Source organism: Vollenhovia emeryi, unplaced genomic scaffold (assembly GCF_000949405.1).
Source record: "Vollenhovia emeryi isolate VEMERY1.0 unplaced genomic scaffold, V.emery_V1.0 DF939132.1, whole genome shotgun sequence".
NCBI lineage: Eukaryota > Metazoa > Arthropoda > Insecta > Hymenoptera > Formicidae > Vollenhovia > Vollenhovia emeryi.
Window position 1 is genome coordinate 699,564 of NW_011967234.1, and position 24,983 is coordinate 724,546.

At 39.5% G+C, this 24,983-nt stretch overlaps 1 protein-coding gene and 1 long non-coding RNA gene across 10 annotated transcripts in view; both read left to right on the top strand.

Annotated features, from left to right (window-relative positions):
- Positions 1-24,983, top strand: part of LOC105567998 (nucleolysin TIA-1) — a 166,056-nt gene that overhangs the window by 97,198 nt on the left and 43,875 nt on the right. For all 9 annotated transcript variants that reach the window (XM_012023327.1, XM_012023322.1, XM_012023324.1 and 6 more), the window contains 2 exons: positions 19,035-19,110; positions 24,077-24,179. In XM_012023327.1, coding sequence (XP_011878717.1) covers positions 19,035-19,110; positions 24,077-24,179 — 179 coding nt within the window. The remainder of the gene's footprint in view (positions 1-19,034; positions 19,111-24,076; positions 24,180-24,983) is intronic.
- Positions 2,761-3,901, top strand: LOC105567996. The gene is made up of 2 exons (XR_001009411.1): positions 2,761-2,992; positions 3,068-3,901. It is a non-coding gene; the product is annotated as an uncharacterized LOC105567996 (long non-coding RNA).

The window sequence follows — 24,983 nt, forward strand, 5'->3', positions numbered from 1 at the left end:
GTCATTTGTGAAATGTAATCGCTTATTATTTAAAAACTCTTATAGCCTCGACATTTTTGTATTAGAATTTTTGTCTTGAAAGTTTCTAAAGAATTTATGATTAAAAGGGTATCCGGTGGTTTTAGTACACCCTGTATATGCATACTATTACAAATCACACGTACTAACGTTTATTTCGCGTTCGAAAGTTAAAAAATTGGGAAAGTGTGAGCGAAAGATAGGGTGAAAGAACGAACAAGAGAGTGATGGAAATGAAACAAGAGTAGAAAGAGATTACAAGAAAGACAAAAGGAAAATAAATATACGAACTTTGTAGTCAAAAAGAGACCAGGATACAGTAGAAGAGAAGTTCATGGAGAGAGCAATGCAAGAATGGATGCGCGCGCGCGCGTGTGTGTGTGTGTGTGTGTGTGTGAGAGAGAGAGAGAGAGAGAGAGAGAGAGAGAGAGAGAGAAACGGAGTGAACACACCATCGCGTAAATCTGTGCAAGAGGAGCTAGTACCACTGCGTGCATGTACGTGGGCTGTCCGTGGCCAAACAATGTCTGTCCGAAACAGCCGCGATTTCTCTTATCGGGCATTCAAACGCTAAATAATGGTGCAACCAACTTCTCCTTGGTCAACACCGACAACTCGGCCAGTCGCTTGTCCGACCAGCGCGCGACGGCACAAGCCCCATGAGTAGTGAGCAAAATTTTACATTTCCCCGCCGTTACGGTGCAACTCGGTGTATACGAGCGATCGATCGGAAAACGTGACATTAACAATATCCGTTGTGCGCGTGAATCGATTACTGCTACGGCAAACGAGATTTCAATCCTACTGTAATTAACCTTTCGAAATCTAAATTTCGAAACAAATGATGTATTAAAAAACAATTTGTTCCGTCGTACTAAATCAAGTGAGAAACATCTTAACATTTGTAAAAGTTGTAACTGCCCCGACTGTATGTAAAAGAGCGTTCTCATTATTCACATATTACTGCAAATTCGTGAAGATTTAATTACTTTATGCCAACACCAGACATACGCCATATCTTAGCATACTGACACCATCGGCTTGTGTACAAGTATCTGAACAGGCGCTCAAAGTTCCACGGCTCTCATCCGAAGTCCGCCCTGTCGATACTTGCCTCGCATAATTACTTTAGTGAACAATTTTCACTAACGGCGTCTGCTTTCGTGCGACGTCACGCACGTAGAGCGGGAAGACATTTGCACCCTATATCATGTAAGATCGTGAAACGATAATGAGAATGGCAGGGAATGGAAGGCGAAGTTACTGGAAGGATGCTGTAGCGGTAGCGGTAGTGGTGGTTAGCGGACATCCGTTGAACACATATTTGGTCTGGGATCAGAGAGAATAATCCCCGGGATTACCCCTGGTTTTCACCTCCAATCGTACCCCCATCACTGCCTACATTCGAGCCATCCGCTCATCCGATCGGAATATCGACCATGGATTTAAACGCCTTTCTGCCGAGCCTCGAAATCTCCGGATCGACTTCGGATTTTGTTGGAATGCCACTAGAAATTGCTATGGATAGCTTCGTCTGGAACGACTTTATAACTACGGTGGAAATTTTAAAATGATTCGGTCACTAAAAGCACGTTTGCCCAAGGTGTAAAAATCTCTCCTCTTGTAATATAAAATTGGTTTCTTCATTTTTTATGCAAAAATTGTCTTTCCAATTCCATATAGTGTCGCGCATTAAGATAAACTTGTGGTCTGAAATATTATTTCCAAATCACAACGTATGCTGTTGTTTCTTTTATATGTTTAGGTCTCTATAAATATTTGGTATGGCTATTGAGATTATTACACGACACTGATCAATAATTTATTGATAAAGCAGCGTTTCTCATGACGTCATTCGAATAATAGATAGATAAGATACTGAAATAACTAACACGATAGCAAAATCACTTATCGGTTGATAAATAATGGATATTGACGATCATGGTTTTTCCTAACGTCCGCATCGATTATTCCATAATGCATCATTTGCAGAAAAAAATATCGATTTGAAAGTGACCCAGTTTTTTTTATTTCTTATGTGGGAAACACAGTTCATCAATTTTTGAAAGAGAATTTAAATTGAACCTGTATTGATTGATTGTATCAAGAAATAAATCTCAATGCAAAGCCTCTCGCAATCAGGTATAATATTTACAGCACTTTACGAGGTAAGACCCTCGGCTAAACGACTAAGCCGTTTTTCCTCCATCTGATAACATCTTCCATTCTCTTCTTCAATTCGCTAGGTCAACCAATCTCGATCACAGTATCCCGCGATTCAATCAAAGTTACCTGTTTTGAACCTATGGCGGGTCGGGCAGAATAAACATGCCGCGAATCCATCTCAAAGATTATATTAAATTAAAAGCAACCCCAGTCCCGCATGAATAGCATGCGGATTCGCGTAGTACGCCATTCTCAGGAGCTTTTCGACGAGTGTACCGAAAGAAAATAAGACGATCATACGTGCGCGCGCGGAGCGGTCGTGCCGAATACCACCTTGCTTGGCCGATGAGAAAAAAAAAGAGGGAATATCGTCGGCGAGTAAGAGTAACCAATTTCCTTGCTCTCGGGGGAAAAGGAGGGTGCGGAACGAGGTAGAACGAAAGACGAACGGCGCCCGACTTCGCCGATAAAACGAGGAGGCGGTTGAAACGAAAATCCCCGAACGCGAACGGGAGAGAAATGTGTTAGATGCTAGGCTATTCGTCCGCGCTATCCACGAGAATCAACCCAACAACGTGCTGTTAATTTCTAAAGAGTCTCGGTGCCGTGCGGCAACGACTTCTCTATAGCGTCCTGCGATTTTCATCACTAGGGAATAGCCCTGGCGCCGGACTGCCTGAGGAAGATGAAGGTATAGGGTGCACGAGAAGAGGAAGGTTCTCGGAGCTGCTAGATGTATACTGTAGGGGAAGAGAGACTCGGGTCGATACCTGTTGATACTTCGTTCAAATAAAAGTCAACTTGTACGGTGAGTGGTTTAAAAGTCACACACACGCGCAGCCTGGATAACGTGCTCTTTACCCCTACATCCTCTTTTCTATAGAGTTTCACGGCAGCGGCTGTAGTTTGCGGAGACGAGAAGGTGGTCAGAGAACCGGTATGGAGTACACGGCAAGTTCGAGCGACTTTTGCGGATACCTTTCGCAGGAACGTCTGTTCCTTTTGCCATTTTATTATTTTAACGCTCCTGATACCAACACATCCGCTTTTCTTCGCCTCGACGCGAAATCGAGTTTCGTCCCTCTAATGGAAATCTATAATATGTTACGATTGAAAATCTATTGGAACGAGATTCGTATATAATCTATCATGTTTTTCTTCTTTTAAATATACGTAAATTCTTATTTTCGAATAAATAAAATCAATATTTTCTCGGCGTATGTTCCGAGGAATTGTGAGACAATGTGATTTCAGCACGTTCACAGGTGCAAATTTAGTTTTGAAAATGCTGTAAGATAGACTATGTACTTATATACACGGCATCCATTATGATTGCTATTGCGTCTCTTGCGATCATTGATCTATCGTGTTAATCAGGTATTTAGTAATTGAAGAAGTAATTGTTATATCACAATGCCAAATTGCCTTTAGGGGTTAACATGGTGATTGAAAGCTACACAATACGTTTAGAATGCACTAGTGATTGTAGTGATTGTACGTGCCTGTGAAGCAATGTCAATAGTTTAAAGGATAGTTTAAAGTGAAACAGATGTCGATCACTTGTTAAAGCAATCATTGTCGCATATCATCTCTATCTCGGGAAAGGCCTGCAGCAATAATAAAAGATACTTGTTGGTTATTGAGCGTCACTTAGTGATGCATAATAAAGTTGCTAAATCCGTTCGTAATAAATGCGAGAATTATCCTGGACAGGAGATTTTACCCCAGTGATCATAATTTTAAATTTAATCAATCTCCCCGTATATCCCTCTTTCAATTAATAATCCACCGAGTAACGACTATGTCTCGAACTGAATGTCGATATCCGCGAGTTTTTGGATCGATCCCTTAATCGCTTCCTCTGTCAAATCCACTTCTCTCAATTTACGGGAATTGTTGCAGCACTTAATTCGCCGGACAGTTTTCCCCGCAGATGCTGCCTGCTCCACTTCCTCTTATCCTTCTTCACGCAGGACGAGGAAGGCGAGCTCTGTGCGGGCAAGTCAACCGGATGAAACTCATATTCAATATGCTTTGATCACTTCCCCACGGAGATCCGGGATTCACCCCCCGGCTACGAAGGATGGATGCACATCTTCGTAGACCGCACTGATATAGGAAGGATTAAAATGCAACCAAGCTCCGTCTCTCATTCTTCGCCACAGCTTCTAAAGCATTCTTGGATATTAAAACTGCGAAACAATCGCAATGTCGAGATGAATAGACTGTGTTGATGCAACAAACTCCGAATATGTATATTGTCGTGACCAAAAATCATACATTGTGCACACGAGGTCTCTTCTGTCATAAATTTTATGTGAAAGCGGATAACGCTGACAGAAGACAGCGCGAATTCAAGTTTGCTTGAATAGGATTTACATTCAACCCTATATTTTTTAATAAGCTTTACATACATACATACATACATACATACATACATACGCTGTCAGTTTCCTATATCAGCGCTCTACCTTTTTTTTATTCCCTTCTCTTTCAAATGGTACATGTATATGTTTATATTAAAAATTTTATATTGTTAATATCACATTTGCTAGAAATGACGGTCTATAATTTACATGTTTTGGCTTCTTCTGAAAAATTTATGAAAGCAGTTTTTTTTATGAAACCTGCATCTGCCACAGAAAAATCCCTATTTTATAGCTCATACATAAAATATATGTTATAAACGTATATGTATGTACGTTTTCAATTTAAATGAGTAAGCTTGAATTAAATTTTATATACTAACAATAATATATAAATAAAAGTGTAAAACATTTATCAGTTTAGGGCCAATATTACGATTAACAGAAAAATTATCAAGAGAAAATTTGTGAAAAAGAGAGACGTATTTTTAGGAAAACCCTAATAATTATAATTTCATTAAATATATTTCATTCTAAATAACACAACAAACATTTCGTTATATATATGACATGAAAGTTGTTTAATAAAGAAATGTGAAATTTTATTCTACACGTATCTTAACAAAATTCTATCGATGGCGTGAGTCTTTTTCACGTAAATATTATTTCACACCTTTGAGTGAAATATCGAACAAATATTGCACGCACGTAATATTATCGGAAGTACCGCATCTTATCCGTAAACATCTTGAAAGTAATTTGTACAAAGAAAATCTCAATAGTCGAGTATTATTCTTGTCTTAATAAAACTTATTACGGGTGTAGGAGCTGAGGTGGTGTAGTCTATTCAATTGCTCGAGCATTTTACCACGGCATCCTCATTAAAAATAATCAATATTACGATATTAACAAATGCCCTCGCGACTTTACGTGTTGCCCGTCGTCGTCGCGACTTCACCGCACTTTCCTCGTTTCCCTCTTAAAAATCAATACGCCACACCAGTCACACCACATCGCGGAATTATAGAAGGCACTTTTAAATGCGGCACGTCAACTCGCAGATTCGCAGTGGAAATAAATTATACCGTTCGTTAAATCGTTAGCTGCCGAAACAAGAATGTTATGATATATAGGGATAATAATTTTTTAATTTCTTGCACTGTACACGATGTGCATATTTATGATAATTTATATAATTTCCCCTCGTCTGACTGTGCATTTATGTTATCATATTCTTTTTCTCTGCAATATGTATATTCTATACGAATTTCAATCTCGGATTTTATCGATGAACAGTAAATCACGCTTTGGCTATTCGTGCATAAATTTATTGATGCGCCTGTGCGGAAAACTACAGATGAAAAACAATACGGAAGAAAAGTTTTTGAACTGTGAATAATACGGGATTCAAAATTATGTCCATTGTTTTATGATGACGAAATTCATGGATGGGAGCGAAAGCGGAGAATTCAATTTTCCGGGGCGAGAATTCTGGCACCCTCTGCAATCGTTTCCTGAAATACACTCTACGTTGACTGTAAAAGCCTGAAGTAGACAATTTTTCTCTTTCCGATAATCTTTTAAATTCTATATGCCCTTGCTTTTCTCTCTTCTACAGATAACTATCTAATGAGAAACTCTTATACACGCGAATATATTATTAACTCGTAAGAATATTTTGTTAAGTATAAAAAAGTAACCTAAATTGATGTTTGCAGCATACGTACGGAAATTTTATTTAGCAACAATATGATTTGCCTAGTTATATAAAAATGAGAGTAACTTATGTAAAGTGATATATTTAACAACACCTATTGTATTCAAATTGCAAAGCCAATTAATTAATTCGCGCAATTTTTGCCACTTGCAAAACCTCTTTTGTGCTGCGCATTATTCTCCTGTGGAAAAATTGCCTAGGATTCAGTCACATCTCTTCCGTAGCGCAGCATTGGTGTCGCCTATTTCGAGTGGAAATTGTCGGTCCGCGGGTCGACCCAAATAAAAAGGAATCGCGCATAAATTAATTCGCCGAGTCGACCGGGGAGTCCTTTTTCTTCCGCCACATTGGAAGAGCAGACACGTTAACTGGCGGAACCGAAAGAAGGGTGGCTGACGCCCAAATCGGCTAGGACCCGTTGGTGTGGTAGTCGGAAGTCGGTGATGGTGCTGGTATGTTGGATGTCGAAAACGGTTCAGGTCGAAGTGGAAAGGGGCGGTAGAGGGCGAACTCGGTGGGTTGGCGGCAGGCCATAAACCTTTCCCCGCGTAATCTGGATAGCTTTATAGATTTCTAATAAAATAACGCATTAAATCAGGCGCGGTTCGACTGATTGGGCCACCGAACGAAATCGGGTCTACGCTCGTGACGTGCACGTATTGCAATCGAACCGACATTTATTATCCCGTCCAACGACCACTAAATATTGGATGATCTTCCGCACGGATAGAAAGCACACATAAGTGCTCGGTGAAGGTAAAAACGAAGGATTTCCCGGATGGTAGCAGGTGTATCCAATGCTCCAACAATATTCATTGTTGGAATTTTGTTTAGGAGATAGACGACTCACCTTTCCGTGTTTACAGAACGTTTCTTATGAGCTAAATACAGATTGAGCTGAAATTTTATAGCATCTTACCCGTCCTCTGAAGCTGTCGATGCAAATATTTGCATCTGTCTCCTATTTTGCAAAATTTGCATTTACAGGCAGCTCGATAAACATTGAAATGTAAACTGTACATATGCGGATTAGATACACACGTTATTGGACGCGTAAATAATATTATCGAATATAGATTAAAACCATTATGTATATTTTACTTGGATATAATAAAACAAAAATATAAAAAATACAAAAGTATCAAAAAATAACAATAAATTGTTTTAATATGCAATTCAATTTATTCTTCTATTTGTCCTCTTGTGTAACGTGTTTTATTGAATCGCAGTGAGCGGAGAAAAATTTACATTTGCTGCATAGGTAAACACACGACATTTATACACATGTGTATTTCAATATTATTGCAGTACATTTATAGTTGCCCGTTATTATAAACATTATAAACCTTTTCCATCAGCATATAAACACGCTGCCAATTTTTTAACAGAATTCATTTAAAACTTTCTATTCAACACGGAGGGAGGGAGTATTAGTACACTATTAGTTATATCGATGATATCATTATTAGAAGTGCTGAAACTATACTGATTGAAACATTTTGTACAATTATTCCACGAAACATTGAAGAATATCAGCGATGGAAAATTAAAGAAATGGAAATCTTACCGGTAAATTTTTTAATAGAAGCTATTGAAGAAATATATTTATTTTCATCGTGTTACATTTATACACTTTTCTTCCCTTCTCTTTCCATTTCTTTTTCTTTTTACTTTTTCTTTTTTCTTTTTTCTACGTCTTGAAATAAGAAACTTACTTCTTTCCAACTTTTCCTTTCACTTTCTTGGATTGAAAAAAATAATCTTATTGATTTGACGACATCAATCAATAAGTATTGTCTAACATCCTGAATCTAATTTTGAATTCTTCTTGGGTCTTAAGACTCTAAACTGGTTTATACTTTAAACAAGGAACTTTTTGTCTGGTACTTAAATTTTATTTTATCATTGCCTTACCCACCCAAAATCGAGTTTGAAATTTTTTCGTTCAAACAGAAAATAATATCCTTTAATGATATTTTAACGATCAGCTGTTCTATACTTTCATCAAGGAAATTGAAACAAGACAAGATTTATTTTAATGGAGCTTAGATACCTTCTTCTCCTCTTTTTTTTTCGCTTAAATTGACAAAGCTTAGGATGAAGTTGAAAGGAAGATTTAAGGTCAATTGTGTAAATCGTTTCTTATATTAAATATCACTCTAACGATACAATGAATAAATGGATTGCTATAAAATTAATAAACAGAATACTTTTATATTCATAGAATTACAACAGCACGTAGGAAGAAATTAATATATTCAGTTGTTAAATTTCTATTTGCGATGTTGGAATCTTCGCGAAGCAGAATAGCAAGTTGTTCACAGGATTCGAGGTCCAGAACGATTATCGTCATACTGCTCAAGTGTAAATTCACTTCAAGACGAAATGCACGCGCGTGAATGGATGAAATAAATTCCTGTATCAAGATTCGGATAAGTGCATTCCAAGCCACGAGCACGCTTGCATGAAATTCAACTAAGAACACGAGCCATAGTTCTTGTTTCGCTGTTATATCTGTTCTGAAATCGATCGCGCGCGAGCTATACGAAATTCTCAAGAAAATTGTGAGTATATATTTCCACGTTGTATTTAATATATCTCGACTAGTCAAAAATATATTAAATTATATGAGATATCTATACATCCCATCACTATTTTTCTCTTTTACTGACAAGCATAAATATAATATATTGTACATTTAATGTTTTATATGATAGAAGATAACTGTGTTTCAAACCTACTTATTTATTAATTATATTACAGCTTTACTTGATGCACGTTCAATCAATCAATGATATAATTTTATAAAGTGCAAAGAAAGTATATCTATTAAATTTAAGTGCGTAAATCAAGTCAACTGCAATATCCTACCTTAACTGCCATGTTTTAATCAACAGTTAAGACGGAAATGTCGATAGTCTTCTTCGTTCGCAATTTCAGAAAGACGTAAAGACTAAGTTTGGTGCGAAGTTTCTGCTCTTACACTTATGTCTAAAGCAAATACGATAGCTGGGAAAACTGCTATCAAGTTTAATAAGAAGTGCCTGCGAGACACTATGTGATATCGTATATTTGATTTCTAGGATCCGCGTCTTTTAATATCCGTAAGAATTTTCTTTAACGCAAAAATAATACCATGACCTCTCGCAAACGATAACCGCTCCAGTTTCGTCGACTGTAATCATTTTTGCACGATTGTTTTCGCAGGGGTTTCGTACGTTTTTCGTACCGTTTCTATAATCATAACTGTCTACACATTACTGTCAATATTATTTTCTTGCAGAAAATGTTTCCAACTTTAACAAATAATTACGTTCCACTCTATGCAATAAAAGGATGGCATACATAATCATTTTGGTCAGATATTTATAATATAACATTGTCGGGGTGTACAATTTGCGGCAGTAAATTTTTCTCCATTTATCAGTGTAGGAAAAAATTTGCACTGCAGCTGAACGCTTTCTTGCTCGATCTAGTACAATTTCAGTTGACGTAACTTCAAAGCCGCCTAATCTTCTTAACGAAGCCGTATCGAGGAAGGGGGAGGGGCAAGGCATTGCGTCCCCCCTTGTACTTACTATCTTAACCCTTCGTTATTTTGGCTCCCCTCAAAGTTAACTTGAAGGAAGGAGGTTCTAAGTTCATGTGCTGCGATCCTCACTCGTATCCGACTAAATGCAAACTTTCTCAAACTGTAGCCAATTCGTTGTTAACTCTCATCATAGTAATCTACTTTAATTACACAGAAAAGTAACGTACAACCACCACTTTAATCCGTAACTACCACTTGCCTACCTATTGCCCTTTTATGATTTAATTAGCGCAATGCGACTCGGGGGATTCTGAGATTATTATTTTATATCCTACAAAGTATGAATAAATTATCACAAGATTTGTCGTCACTAGTGTCACAGTAAAGCCGGTGGACTTAATCTCTTTGCAACGTCAAACGATTTCGTAACTAATATCGCGTATCACAACACTGCTCACGATACGAGCTACCGCGTTCGAAATTTAATTATGTTTACGAGACTAAATTATGGAAATTACATTCATGTTGAACACGCCGGACGTTTGTTTATCATTGACACTAAACAGTTAGTCTCTATTCACGGCAATGATTCACATTGAAAATTCTGTAAGCATTGGGAAGTAATATGCGTCAAGAATTTAATTTTGCAAGCCTTGTTGTAGGACAGACATGAACTATAGCGGCTACAAAGAAACCAATATCCAAGAAGACAAGAAAAATATTCTTGCAGTTACTATCGTATTAAGGAATACGATGGTACGCTTTCCAAAAAGAGAAACAAAGAAATAGTTACGAAAATAAAACGCTTAATTTTTCTCAATTCGCAGTTATGCAATATTGATTAATTAGAGTCCGACTCGGAACACAATGAGGTCACCAACAAATTTTAACCAGATTCGTCGAAATACTTTAATTTAGCTTATATTTTTAATACACCTAGTGTAATGCATATTTGAAATGTTCAAATACACACATAAAAATACGTCTAAACTTATAAAAAATTCAATTCTACAAATGTACAAATCTACTCTCATTTATATTCCACGTTCTATGAAACAGTTTCATAATTTATAACGATTGCAAACACTTCGTTCATCATCGTATAAAATGAAAAATACGTCAGCAAGCTGCAGGTAGATTTAATAAATAATCCGTACGAGAGAAAAAAGTGTAATCAAAAAAACAGGCAACGAAAAAAGTAGGGGAAATAGAGATTCTTCTCATATCTCAAAACGCGGAAATACCGGGTAGGCTAATAGCCACGTTTGAGTGCCGGCCATTCGACAGCGTGCAGGATATTGCAAGTGTTACAACACGCACATGTACGTCACCTGCTGATAGCGACGTGTTCGTAAAACGGGCGTCGGCAAAATGCGTCGTGGATTCGTCGAATCGCTGCCTGTGCAACTGCCTGTTTTCAAGTTGTATTTCGCGCTGAATAGATGAAAATATATGCACGAACCAAAGGCAAAATCGACGTCAGAATTTTAGACCCTGGCATCCTTAAAAATCACTTGGTTGAAAATAAATGATACTCCGCACTTTGGTCTGTACAGCATCTCTTTCACGACTACAGGGAGATTATACTGACAAAATAAAAATACAAAATTATAAATAATTAGATGATATAATCTCCACTTGCTGGAAATTTATGAGAATATAATTATAAGCGGTGTATTCTTGTAGTCTTTCCGGCCGGGCTTGATAGGATAAACTTATTATCGTGATCGGTAGATGTGCCATGCAGCTTATCGATTGGAGAAAATACTCGGGCATTTACCATTCAGCCGGAAATTTTACTCGACCCGTGAAGAAGGGCTACGAGCCGCCATCATCGTTGCTTGTGCCACGGCGTTTTATTATCATATGTTTTTGCTCCATACTTCTATCGGATGGCCCTATCATAATATCCTTAATATCCTCATTTCTATAAATTTTTCCCCTTCTTCTTATTACTCCTCTTGTTTCCTTTTAGTATTTCAAATCTGTCCAACTTATTTCCTTTTCGTAAAAAGGACAGACTGTTAATAAAATTTTGCTAAGGTAACTATAAATATTGTACCATGATAATATGCTCATGATATGCTAAGCCAAGTTATCACAAGATTTCAAATATTATTATAAAGTGGAACGATCTTTTAACGAAACACCTCATCATGTTAATTCGTCAATTGCGGTATATTGGTCTGAAAATACTGATATTGTGATTGTATTACAATAACTGATAGCGCTTTCGGCGAATTGTACTGGCGAACGGATTATACGTGGATCAATTCGGATTGAAAATTGCACACATTATACACATATCACGCATCGTTGCAGGGAAAAGACATAAATTACCAATGCCTGGCGACTCGCCCGAACGAATTCGGCTCCGGCGAACTTTGCAAAATAGCGCTGGCGTAATCAGCGGCGCGTTATCTGCCCTCGCCTACAAACGTTCAGTGTTGCCTTTTGTGTGGGCATCGAGAGAGAGAGAGAGAGAGAGAGAGGGGGGGGGGACAGTCAGGGAGCAATAAATATGTTATTAAAATTACCATAACCTCGCACGCCGGCAGGGTAAAACGGCGCATTTTGCAGTTAATTTTCCGGTTATCTAGGTAATAATCTCGCTTACGGCAGGGCCGGTTAACCCTTTGGTTATAGGGGTGACTATCGCGAGAAGGGGATGAGTACGATAGGGGCGGAAGGTAAATCGGGAGCAGGGGTGAAAAGGGGCTCAGTAATGGCCGGTGCTGATGCCGCGTGTTACGTATCGGAGACATTAATAAGCGGTTTACAGCGACGAAAGTAGGAACGGCATGCCGTGGAGGAGTTGAATGGTGAACACTTCCACAACGAGCACGGTTTCGTTCGAGGCCGATCTCAAAATCGAAGGGAGCTTTGCTTGCGGGACCCTCGAGGACTGTTGGATGGCATCGGTGCCAGCACGACTTTGTCTGAGACTCTGTCCGCCCTCCACCCTGCGCCATCGACCCGACCTATCCCATCGACAATTAGCTGGCTCGGTATTGAGTGCACTTAGTAAGAATTAAGTAAACTACATCGCCACGTCCTATCGTTTCCATCAATGTGTGCGAAATGATTTTTATGGATCCTATTCTTATCTTGTATAATAATTTCGCGGCGAGTTGTAAGTGGCGCGAAGCACGAGAATACTAAAAATACGCCAATTTCTGCCAATTATGATTTTGCTACGGATATCAATAGGCACTTATTGACTATCCATCGCGCTTTACGAAATCAATCCGAGACGAGACTAGCGTGTCTGCCATTAAAGCTATATTAAGGGAAAATATTCCCCGAAGTATAAGAAGGTGTTAGTTTGTTTCTAGAGAGAATAAAGTGTTCTCTTGCTACATTACTTAAAGTCAACAAAGTTTGTGTAAACAATCGTGCCACTTGATTGACTGGCATTACGCTAAAATGCTGGTCTTTAATGCTTTATAAACACTCTTTAACCCTGTTGATAATGTAAACTTTAGTCGATTTGGCTGGTTACGCAGAATGCACACTCTCTCACAGATACGTTATTTGAATGTAAAGAAATGGATAATAAAGTAAGATATAACGATCGATTGAATGTTAAAGAGAGAGAGTAATATTTTAGCAATCTAACGAGATCCCTGATCTAAGGATTTGATCATTTGATTAATAGTCGATAATAAGATGTCAATTTGCCGATGTTAGCCTCCTCCGCTATTCATAATCGAAGAGAAGAGTAACTTCTTATCGAAAATATTTCAACCCGAGGCCGTGAGAGGGTTATAAATTCATAACTTACATCCCACGGGATTCATTATACGAGCGGGAAGATAACAACTCCCACTAGCATAGAAAACTGCACTATACCACTTGCTGCTTGTACTCGAAATATTTCCGATAAAGGCTTTCCCTTGTAGCACACTCCAAAATAGTATATAGAACCGTGTAAAAGCAAAGAATGAAATTTGCGCTCTGAACGTGCGACGCTTTATCTGTACAAGATAAAATCTGCACATATAATTGTATATGCTGAAAATTGGTATTTTCATACATGCATTTCACACATAACGATGTATATACATATATATATACACACGATTACGCGAAACTTGCGAGATATAATTGTACATTCAGCTAATAATTAAATCGACACGTCCGACCTGATTTTCTCTTGGAATCTCTCAATGACACAACATCAATTTGTCATCGTAAAATGTCGCGTGCTTTATAAATGTTCTACTCTACTTGGTATTTCTATCCCTTGTAAACAGATAAGTTGTTATTCCCTTGATACAGAAATCGATAAACGGCGTCCGAGAATAGCGATCAAATGCTGATGAACGATAGCACTCTGCAGCGATTATTTGTAGGTAGATTGATGAATCTGTTCCCGCGGACGCTCATACCCCACGATTCCTCTCCCCGCTCGCTCGAAAATGGTGTTCTTCAATCTTCGTTGCCCGGGCGATAAGGACCCAGATCCTACGGTACAAAGATTTTCATGCTGACGCGCCATTCCTAGCGCCTAATTAATGAGTTTGAATTTTTCCGGCGGCTAATGGAAAGACTGCCTGCGCAGCACGTAGTCAAAGGAACCGGCACAGTATGAAAGATGAAAAAGCGGCATCAAGGAATAGAGGTTAATACGCGAAAGTTTCGCGGCTTAAGGATATGAAACTGATGAGGTCGTGACACGATTTCGTCAATTCACGATCCTTCTTTCCCCCTACTCCGTTCGCCTCATCGAAAATACCTTGTACGAAATAAGAACGGGATGAGGCGCTCGAGCGATCATTGATAGAAACGTAGGCTTCGACTGATGGAAATAAAGATTGCCTATTCTTTTACGACGCGCATGTTTGAAATGTAGAAGGCTGCATGAGAAACCTTAAAACTGCACAACATAAGACTCGTCTGTAATACGCGGGGTGAGAAGTAAGAGTAAATGTAAAAGAAACACTTTTCGTATAAAGGAGCTAAGGTATGAGCGAAAATAAAAAATTATATTTATTCCTTCCTCATACTTCAGCCCTTACGCTTACGTTTAGGATTTCTCTTACAGCTATACTTTTACTTGTTACTCCGCGTATTGTGGACAGAGCTTTACCACAAGTTTTAATAAGTTAATATTACACGAATATGAAACACAAAATATATAACATTTAAAATAAGCAAAAGGATTTTGTTAAGATTCGCTCTATTATATACTATATTATATATAAAATTGCCAATCATCACGTATATGCACAATATTATTTTATGAAACTTAAAAATATCATGTGCATAAAAATTTACAACACGAGGAAAATGCAATTTGTTATTTTGTCATTATCTGAGAAAAAGTTGTGACGTTCTCGACGGAAAAGAAGCAAATGTTGCGAATGAGAAATTTTATCAATATCTGATTTTCATGCTAACTCGGAAAAACTTTTTGCAGAGTAAGATTCAATTATGATATTATCAAGTACATTTGAATGTTTCCAAAATAATAGAATAGTATGTATGGAAAGGGAATAGCACGGCTGCAGAAGGGAAATGGCGCATTAGACAAGAAAGAAAGTAGATGAAAAGAAGATAGGCAAGAGGGGACGCAGGAAAAAGATACGAACAAAATGCGAAAAGCAAGGAGACCAGTTTAGACTTGTTGAAATGCATCGAGCATTCGGGCAAAAGTACGGTGTTTACGGACAGAATACGTCCAGCAGGCATTACAAACCAGCAATTGTTAAGTAAATACTGTACGAGTGAATCGCATGTTAATTATCAAAATTGGACTGCCGGCCAGTAGCTTTTATCAATCCCGGGAATTTACTTTGCGAGATAAAAGAAATTACCACTGGGAATTTTACACGATCCGCTATACTTGCTTTAAGATTAAAGAGAACAGAATCTAGAAACTTGTTAAACGATTGAACTATGTGACTTGTTTAAAAAGTATTAAATCACAATTAAGAAAATTACTTTGCAGAAATGGAATGAAAATGGAACCGTAATCAATGCGATAATATTTTAAAAAGTCGTTTTTTTTATTATCAGATGAATCGGTATCTAACTTTTACGAATTGTGACTGCATTACTGATTCAGATTGAGACCGCTTTTAAATGGTAAAAACATAATATATCCTATTAACATAATTAATCGAGATACCTTGAGAATCCAAATGATTTAAGAAAGTAAGCGCTTATCCGCCCGTGTAATTGTAACAGATATCACTTATACAAGCAACGTGGAATCAAGATTTCGAAATTGATAGAACGAACAACAAGCCTGCAATCTTTCTGCGGATTACGTCCCTAGCGCGCAATTTGAAACATCGACACACCCCATCCTTCCATTCGCGCGTCTATCACGCCCGACCTAGTCGACGGCAATAAATCTGAACTTACGGTGTATCCTTGGATGCAAATTTCCCTACAGCTATAGAAATTTCGTAACACAATATCACCATTTCCTTTCTCGCGCTACGTTTTCCGTGACATATGCATATATAATATATCCCTGTACAAGAATGTAAATTATATCTTACAATGAATTTACTCGATATTTATTATTTACCACTTAGTGCTACTGATGTGGAGGAATAAACGGCGCAACATTACACAGCAATGCAATTTCGAAATTGATAGACGCGAGGGAGACAACTTATGCGGGATTCGTCATATCGGATACACGTCCAGCGTACAATTTGAATCATCGTGCCCTGCCCGCCAATCCGCCCACGCAAAACCTTTTCTATCCACACGTCCATCGTGTTCGACTGGCTCGATGGCAATAAATCCAGACTTACTCTTTATCCTATCGAGGCTTTGCCCGCCAGGGTGCGAGCCTCTGGCATTGTCGCGGCTATATCACCGGCCAAAACGGACGAGAGGAACGGCGTGTCGTGCGACAAGACTCGACGGAACCTGAATTAAATTCTGAGATTTATCGCGTCAATAACCGTGCATTAATTTATGATTTTTTGCGGTGAGGAACGTAAATCCACCGGGCACGCCGTCGCGCCAATTGTTTCGCTCTACGCGGCGGCCCAGCCAGAGAAATGGGCATAAAGAGGAACGGAAAAGGGGAAGAGAATAAACGCGCTATACGGAAACACACAGCAGCTCAACCTACCTACATCGATAGAAAAGCAGCCCGGGGTGTGTACGTGGCGCAAACCATGTGAAGGGTGGGTAATGGCGTATGCGGGCGACTAGCGACGTATTCTACATCTAACTTATATTGACCACTCAACATTCCGTGCTCGTAAACTACGGCGTTCGCCGACCGTTCGGTGCAAAAACAATCGGAAACAGTATATCGTGGTTCCGAAAGGCCTTTGATGTCGCGCGCATATCATCACGAGGGCAAGTATCATCAATTAAAATTATCTGCGCCCATATTTGTTACTCGCAGCACGAGCCAGCTAAAAGATTACTTTTGAAAGCGGGACGTCGGGCTTACGATTCGTCTCCCTCGGAATTCACCTTCAATCCTTTAATTCATCTCGTGATTTTCCTCTTCGCGACAACAAAACATCGGCGGATTTGAAATTGCTAGTTGCAGAAATTATTTAATTACTGCTACTAGCGATGTTTCGCATCAGTCATTATAGATTAATTTATTCTATATCGTTACTCATTAGGGAGGGTGTACACATGGTACAAATTTTTTCTCACTCTTTTCGCTTCCGCCCAGATACGTCCTTTGATCGATTAATCGTTTTAATTACGGGCGAAACCGCGGCAGGTGTGCATTCAAATTGATGCACAGAGTGGAAGTACCGACCGGCTACAGCCTGAAACGCGCGTAATTCCGCCTGCCTCCTCTTTTATTCCCTTTTACGTTCTTTCCTTTTGACAAACCTTCTTTGAAGCCTTCTCTTCCCAAACGAGGTCGTCCTTTTGCTTTTTTTTCACCGCCTATTCTTCGCTTTCCATCCGCGTGTATCACAGCGAACATCGTTTTTGCAAGACTTTTCAAACATAACACATTAAATTGTGGTTCCACGCATTATACATTTAATGACTTATCTTCGTGAAGCTAACCACGCTTTCAATTTGATTGGCAAACCCAGTCAAACTTTCAATTTGAGTGGCAAAGGAATGTTTATTGAAATCGGATAGCTATAGAAATAGGAAGCTTTTTAATGCGATATTACCTGCAAGTTTCATCCAGGTTATCGACTTTCTAATTTGTCTACGAGAAAGAGTTAGGTTTTGCTATATTTGTAAAATGTACCCAGCATCAACGTCTGCATTATTGTATGTATCATTCAACTATCCATTTTCTAATTACTTGCTGCTCCTCTGCACTTAATCCATCACAAACGAGAAGATAAAGGAAGAGGATCAGTACTGTCATCTTCACGCCGGCAATTTTTTTCTACGGGCAATTAATTCCGTAGTACGCGAAAAGTATCATATATCAAAGTTCCGCCGTTCCGTCTACATCAATCACCGTGCATAGTTGATAATGGGTACCGCGCGACGTAGTCTTTTGAAAATTTCCAATTGCGGTCGAAAAAAGTCCAGATAGCCGCCGGATAGCGGAAGTGAAAGGAGGGATCGGTATATATGCGGTGCGGAATTTTATTCGCGGCGCATGCCACTCCGCTCTATCGGTCGAAAGGATATTTCCTCGCCTTAAGCTCTCGCCGAAACGACTGCAGCCTCCAGGGCCACGTCGGGCGTTCCAGTATTCCTAATTTTGTCCGCCGGGCGCTACTGGAATCTTAATTATGAGGAAGAATTCGTCGAGGGTGGTCCGGCAACCCGGTCCCAATTCGCCCGACAATGTCGCCAGTACTTTTCCAGAGGATATGAGCGTTTCAAAATTCAATTGCGCGTGAAACAAATTGAAGTCTTTTACTACGAGTACCGTAATATTGCAATAATGAAGACAATAGACGGGGATGAATTCTCAAGAAAATAGCAGATATTGTTACATTCATATGTGCATTATTTCGACGTTCGTAACGAAAAGAAACGTGAATAATAAATGCAAAAAAGATCAAGATATCGTTTAAAATTTATAAATTATTTGAGTTGTTTAAATCTTGGTATCAGATACGTTAAAGAATTTGTCGGTAATGTTAGATACGAATTAAACTGAAAGAGTTCTTAATTGATAAATTCTTGATATAATAAGAAAGGCATGCTAGATTTAACCACTTAATTTTATCTATTTATAAGATTTCTTGAATCTTAATTTTATATACTCCATTTATATCTGTAGCTTATCTTACCGAATATAATATTTATGTTACAGAGATTGCAGAGTCGTCAGAGATCCCCAAACCTTAAAGTCCAAAGGATATGGATTTGTTTCGTTCGTCAAAAAGGCGGTAAGCAAACGATACTATTAATTCCAATTGCTTTCTTTAAAAAGTAGAAAATTTAGCATACATCGTAGCTGAGATAATAAATTGATTTCATTACATGAGCCTCAGCTACAATATTAAAATTTTGCGCAAGACACTATTACATTAAAATATACACATCTGTATGTCAAAAGTAGATTAATATACAATATATAATTTTACTAGTTAATAAATCAGTTTTACTTTTAAGAAATGCAAAGTTCTGATTTTTTCAGGACATGTAGCTCTTAAACAAAAAATTGCATCATTCTGTTACGGCATGGAAAACATTTCTTTTTAGTAGAAATTTCTTTCTATTCAAAAAGTTTAATAAGATGAGTCCGAGTATGTATCAATCGATATATCTTAACTACCAAAAATGCACTTATTCCGAATTAACTTCAGAGAATCTTGCGGACCTTACAAGAAAACTTTATACATCACGCTTTCTTGTAACGTTCTCTCTTACCAGAATGTGGCCACTTTCGAGAAAGTCCAAAAAGCAGTCGTTCCAACGAAAGCTAAGGCATGCAAAGCACATCAATTAAAACGGCAACGTTTGTAACTCCATTCCCAAGAGATTAGAATAAAAATGAAATAGCAAATTATCTGAGCGCTTGTGTGAGCAAGGAAGATAAAAGTGCTCGATGCATTTTATGTAAATCAGAATTGCCGGTAACATAACGGCAAAGTAGATAATTCCCTGTCGAGCAGCATTTTAATCATCGCATTTAAACTCCGACTGTCCCCAAAGTCGGAAGAAACGCGAGTTATTCCTCGGCGATAACAACTGCGAAATCGCATCCGTCATTTTCGCAGTATGTCAAACTTGACGCCGTCCTCCCGGCTCTCGCTGATCAAATAAGGAGGAGGGTCCGACCGTCACGGTTTACAACATCATTTTTCGGGGCTAAATGGAGAGTGGCCGGAGTTTTAGTGTGACCCGCCAAAATCCGCGACGTAAATCACGGCGAAGTTAGATGTACGGCTGAGTAAAAGAAGGCTTTCCTCCGTTTATGGCGGGGTTATTCGTCGAGGCGCCTGCCCCGAAGGTAGACCCTCTCTCCGTTTCCCCTCTGTTTTAATGTCCTATCGATCTGGACCACCGCCGGCACCTGCCTCACACCCACGGTATTACTATTGCCCAAGTATAAATTTCCCGAGTGTCTCCGTTAACCTCGAGGAACACGCGAAAATTTCCCCTCTTCCCTTCTCGCCACTATCCCCGTCCACCGACCAGTCCCACTATATCCTTCGACCGTCGGATACACGTATCTAAATCGCGAGCTCTGATCGCCCAGCATCTAACATCCTGGCTCTTTTAAGATGTACGACGAATTAGGGATTCTCCTTTTTTTCTTCTTCTTAGACTGACCCGAGAACTCTCAAGTGCTGCATTTAATGAATACCGAGCTTCACGAAATGTCCTGCTGCGTGCTCCTATATGTTTCGCGGCATTTATCGCAGGTGCGACGATGCGTTATCACTGGCATCAGTTCTCTTTACACGCGCTGGAAATTGATTTGTGAGGGGAATGTTCGTCTTTTTCAACGAAATAGTAACAAATCGTGATTTGTTATTCCGAAAAGAAATATGTGTTAGTAAACCGTTTCCAAGAGCAAATATAGTGCAATGTCGATGTCTGTTCAATGCGTAGATGGATCCGTCATGTAGTCCAAGCTCTGTCCCTGTTACCAGTTGATAGCCAGTGTATACTTGCATATACTACGTAAGTGCTCGGGTCGCTCTAGTTACTGTCAACTTTTGTTGCTTTACCATTTGATCGATAAATCGTGCGATATTATGACTCACGACCTTAAATACACAAAAGCGCGCTTCCATTCGCATAGATTTATATTCTCCCAGGTAGATAAACGAAAGCAATTAGAACGTCATTTATGGCGCATTGGGGAAGCGGTGCCTTCGTATACGTTAACGTTATTTTATTTACGGCTGCAGTCAAAATATGGATGCATAACGGCCACGTTGACACGTGGCATTGAATGTACGCACAGCCATGTAAATAAATAGTCTTTATTTTCCGACGCGATAGGAATATCGTATGTAGCGAGTCGCAGAATTTTTAAAACAACAGGTCATGTTTTTATTTAGTCATGGAGTCATACAGTTTTTATTAAAAATGGAACCGTTACTTAAGTTTTCTCGGCTGTACGCACAAATTAAGTAAATAATTTGAAACGTTGCGAAGAAATACGGCCTCGAGGTTTGCTCTATTATTCCGACGAGTAAAGTTTAAACGTATTACATGTGTGTCGTTTATACAGACTTGTATCATTTACACTGCATTAAAGTTTCAACAAACATTACTAACAAACCGTGTCGCCATTTGATTTAATAATTTTTTAATAAATACAAAGTTATAATTGTTAGCAGTATGTATATGTGAAACATATGTAGTATCTTTTAAGAGTATTACTGCTAGTTAAGAACACCTAGTTTTTGATGTATATACATACACATATATAATATTTTGTTAACAATACTTACAGCTTTCGTTAAGAGCGTGTCGTAGGGTTGGATGAGGAAACTTGAAAAACAATAAAAATTCCATGTAAATAATGTAAAATTGAAAAGAGACAAGCGCTTAAAGAGGCAAAGTCGATTACAATCGAGCTTTGTTGTACAGTTTGTTTGGTGCAGAAGGAAGTTTCGTTAAGGCCACGTAATCCGACAGCGCATTACTCCGTGCCGGCGCATGACTTAATAATGCGTGTAAAACAGTTGGGTGTCGGTAAGCGGCGCTCCCGTCTGTCTATAGCATCGCTGACCGCGGAAGAAATTCGATTTGATGGGTGCTTGGACAGCTCAAACTGCCGGCCGTGGAAAATGCAGGGAGAGAGAGAGAGGAGAGAGACAGAGGGAGAGGGAGCGAGAGAGACGGGTGGCGGCTGGCTTCTGGTGGTGGTACTTCTGGTACCACGTAAACGCCCTGGTCACGCCGGACGGAAGGAGGCAAGCGGCGGTGGTTTTCAGGGGTTGCGGGTCGAAGAGGCGTCGGGATATCGACCGAAGTTTAGAATCGGCTTAGGAACGGGGCATTCGGTCGCCTGAGCTCTATCTAGGCTAACCGCGCGAATGTGCGGCATCATATCGGGAATGGAGATTCGAATCGGAAATACTTTATCTAGCAGGGGGAGGGTATGCGTCGGGGAATAAGGAGCGTGCGGAAAAGCGCAGAGAGCCACTGGGCTGAAACGTAGTCCGCGCTGAAGAAAGTAACGGCTAGAGATGAGGCAAAGGCAAAGCCGAGGACGCCCCGAATGGCGCAAATGGCTGAAAGTAGAGAGCGGCAGAGGGTAGACTGCTGCTGTAGAAACTGGAAAGAGGGAAAGACTGTGGAGGACTAGAGAGAGAGAGAGAGAGAGTGGTAGCTTCCCTTCGCCTCTCATACCCAAAGAGCTTTCCGAACAGTAAACTTTTTCGGGGAATTCCTCGTGTCGAGAATATTTTTAGGTCTCCATCCTCTCAGCCATCCCGTGGATCTACCGTCCGAATACCGCTGTCGCGATGTCGCGATGTCGCGCGAGGGTATATCTTTATGCGTGTAACATACACGATGCAAGCGATGACGTGTGCCATATCATATCTATTTCATACGTTGCGAATATCGCAGCGATGCGATTTCTTCGCCTTCTCCGCCAATTTCGTGATTAATAGACTTTTCTCTCCACACGAATCGCAAAATGAACAAGTAAGAAGACGGATTGGATTAACGCCACCGTGAAAATCGTTTCGCTCGAACGTTCACGGATCACGCAAATAGCTCGCATCGCGCAGAAATATGTGTACGCCGGGCGGTGCTTTCTCCTCTCTGCCAAAGGTGTTTCCCAACCCTTCCTCGAGAATCCAATGTCGCAATGGAAAATGTCCCGGATCGCCCGAAGCGGTTCACGAAAATCCGGGGAATCAAGAGTGCAGTCGATCGAATAAAATTTCAAAACGTATATTAAGTTGACCTGGATCGCGGGCCACGCCGCGCCGGCGGGATACCGCGGCTGAATCAACAATAAGTCGCGGATAATATTGACGTCAACATACCTGTTGGTTTTATCCGCGGTTTTGCGTGTGAATGCGACGGCATCCTCCCGCGTCTCGCGCGGATACCGTCGCGGTTCTTACGACGCCCCGCAATTGTTGTTATAGACGTTGCGAGAGACAATAAAGGAGCTTTCGCAGCGGCACTGCGCGACGACGCGTATTTTCATTCGCCTCTCGGTAAAATCCCTTAGAAGCATTCTGTAATACGTAAATACACACGTACGCATTCTTGTCTTTTCTATTAATTTATTATTATTCATAATGTTTCATGAAATTCGCGTTAATTACTTGACAAATTTGACAAAAGTATTGGTTATCTTTGTCCTTGCGCTTTGTATCATATATATGGTATATATGTGTGTGTGTATGTTTCAGCGCGTGTTTCAGAGGTATAGCATTGTAATGCAAGAATTTTGCAAATTTAACTGTAATCGTATCCATTCATACGCATTCGATAAAATGCATTATAAAATAAAATGACCGTTTGCTGTATATGCAAAAATATTTTGTATTTCCATCTGAATGCTTTTTGTAAAATCAACGACTGCTTTGATCATAAAAAGTGAATTAATAAATGACGCAATGGCATAAAGACCGAATAGAATTCGAAGCACTACTAAGGTATTGTAAAAAAAGTATTTTGTTACCGAATCGAAAAGCAACATGGTCATTTTTAAAAAATATATATAATAATGTAGAATGTAAGAAATATCAACGAAGCGATTATTAAGCAAATATGTGCAAAATTCAAGAAAATTACTATTGAAACTTATGCAATATCTCCTACGTTCAGTAATTAACAAAAGTTGTTTCTCTTCTGCTTTCAGTATATGAATTTCACTATTAAAATTTGCGATAGGAGGTATTGATTTTTCCTGTTGTCTTTTCTCAGGAAGCAGAGAGTGCCATCGGCAACATGAACGGCCAATGGCTTGGTGGTAGAAGTATTCGGACAAATTGGGCCACCCGTAAACCTCCCGCACCTAAATCCGAAGGTAAGTACTTTCACATACTACGACCAAGAGTTGTTGCATACGAGAGTGTAGCATAGAGCATGATTACTATCGTGATAAATGGTTTTCTAGACATAGCAGGTGAAAGTGTTTAATTGTCGCTGCAACCGAATGCAGGTATAATTCAATGTTTATAATGTGTTACGTAATCTCTCATCTAAACAGAGTAAGTTTTCAATTAGGTACTTTTACCGTTATTTTCTAAAATTTCACCAAATATCGTATGTAAATATGCAATACAGAGTTTGTATGTACAAAAGCGAATACGGCCAACGATCGGAACGTAAAAATAGGATTATGAGAATTTGACATGCTTATCTGACAAAAGAAACCATGTTAAGTACAAGTGTTCGATGGCAAAAGCTGAAAGCAATTTTGACGAGTCAAAGTCAGCCCGGTGAATAGAATATCGGTTCAATTTTGGAAAAGAAAATCAAAGGGTCGATACATATTTCCAAGTGCTCCGTCAAAGCGTTATATTTACGTCCACAGCATGCCTCGTCATGAATACCAAATCGGCGCTGCTAAATTAAATATCGCGCTCGTCGGTCGCGAATGCGGAAATTTCGCCGACGCAACCGGAATTCGATTAGGTCGGCGAAATTCTACCGCGCACAAATGGATGCGCACGGTCGCGTTATTCTGTGGAGTTCGAAAGGTCCGCCTCTTGTGCAACACTCGGTGAGTCGTTCGCACAGAAAGCTTTCACTGTGCCATTCAGGAAAGCTCGAAACGGCTTTACCACGAACGGTTACTCTGCAAAGCGGGCTCTACAAAGGCAGCACT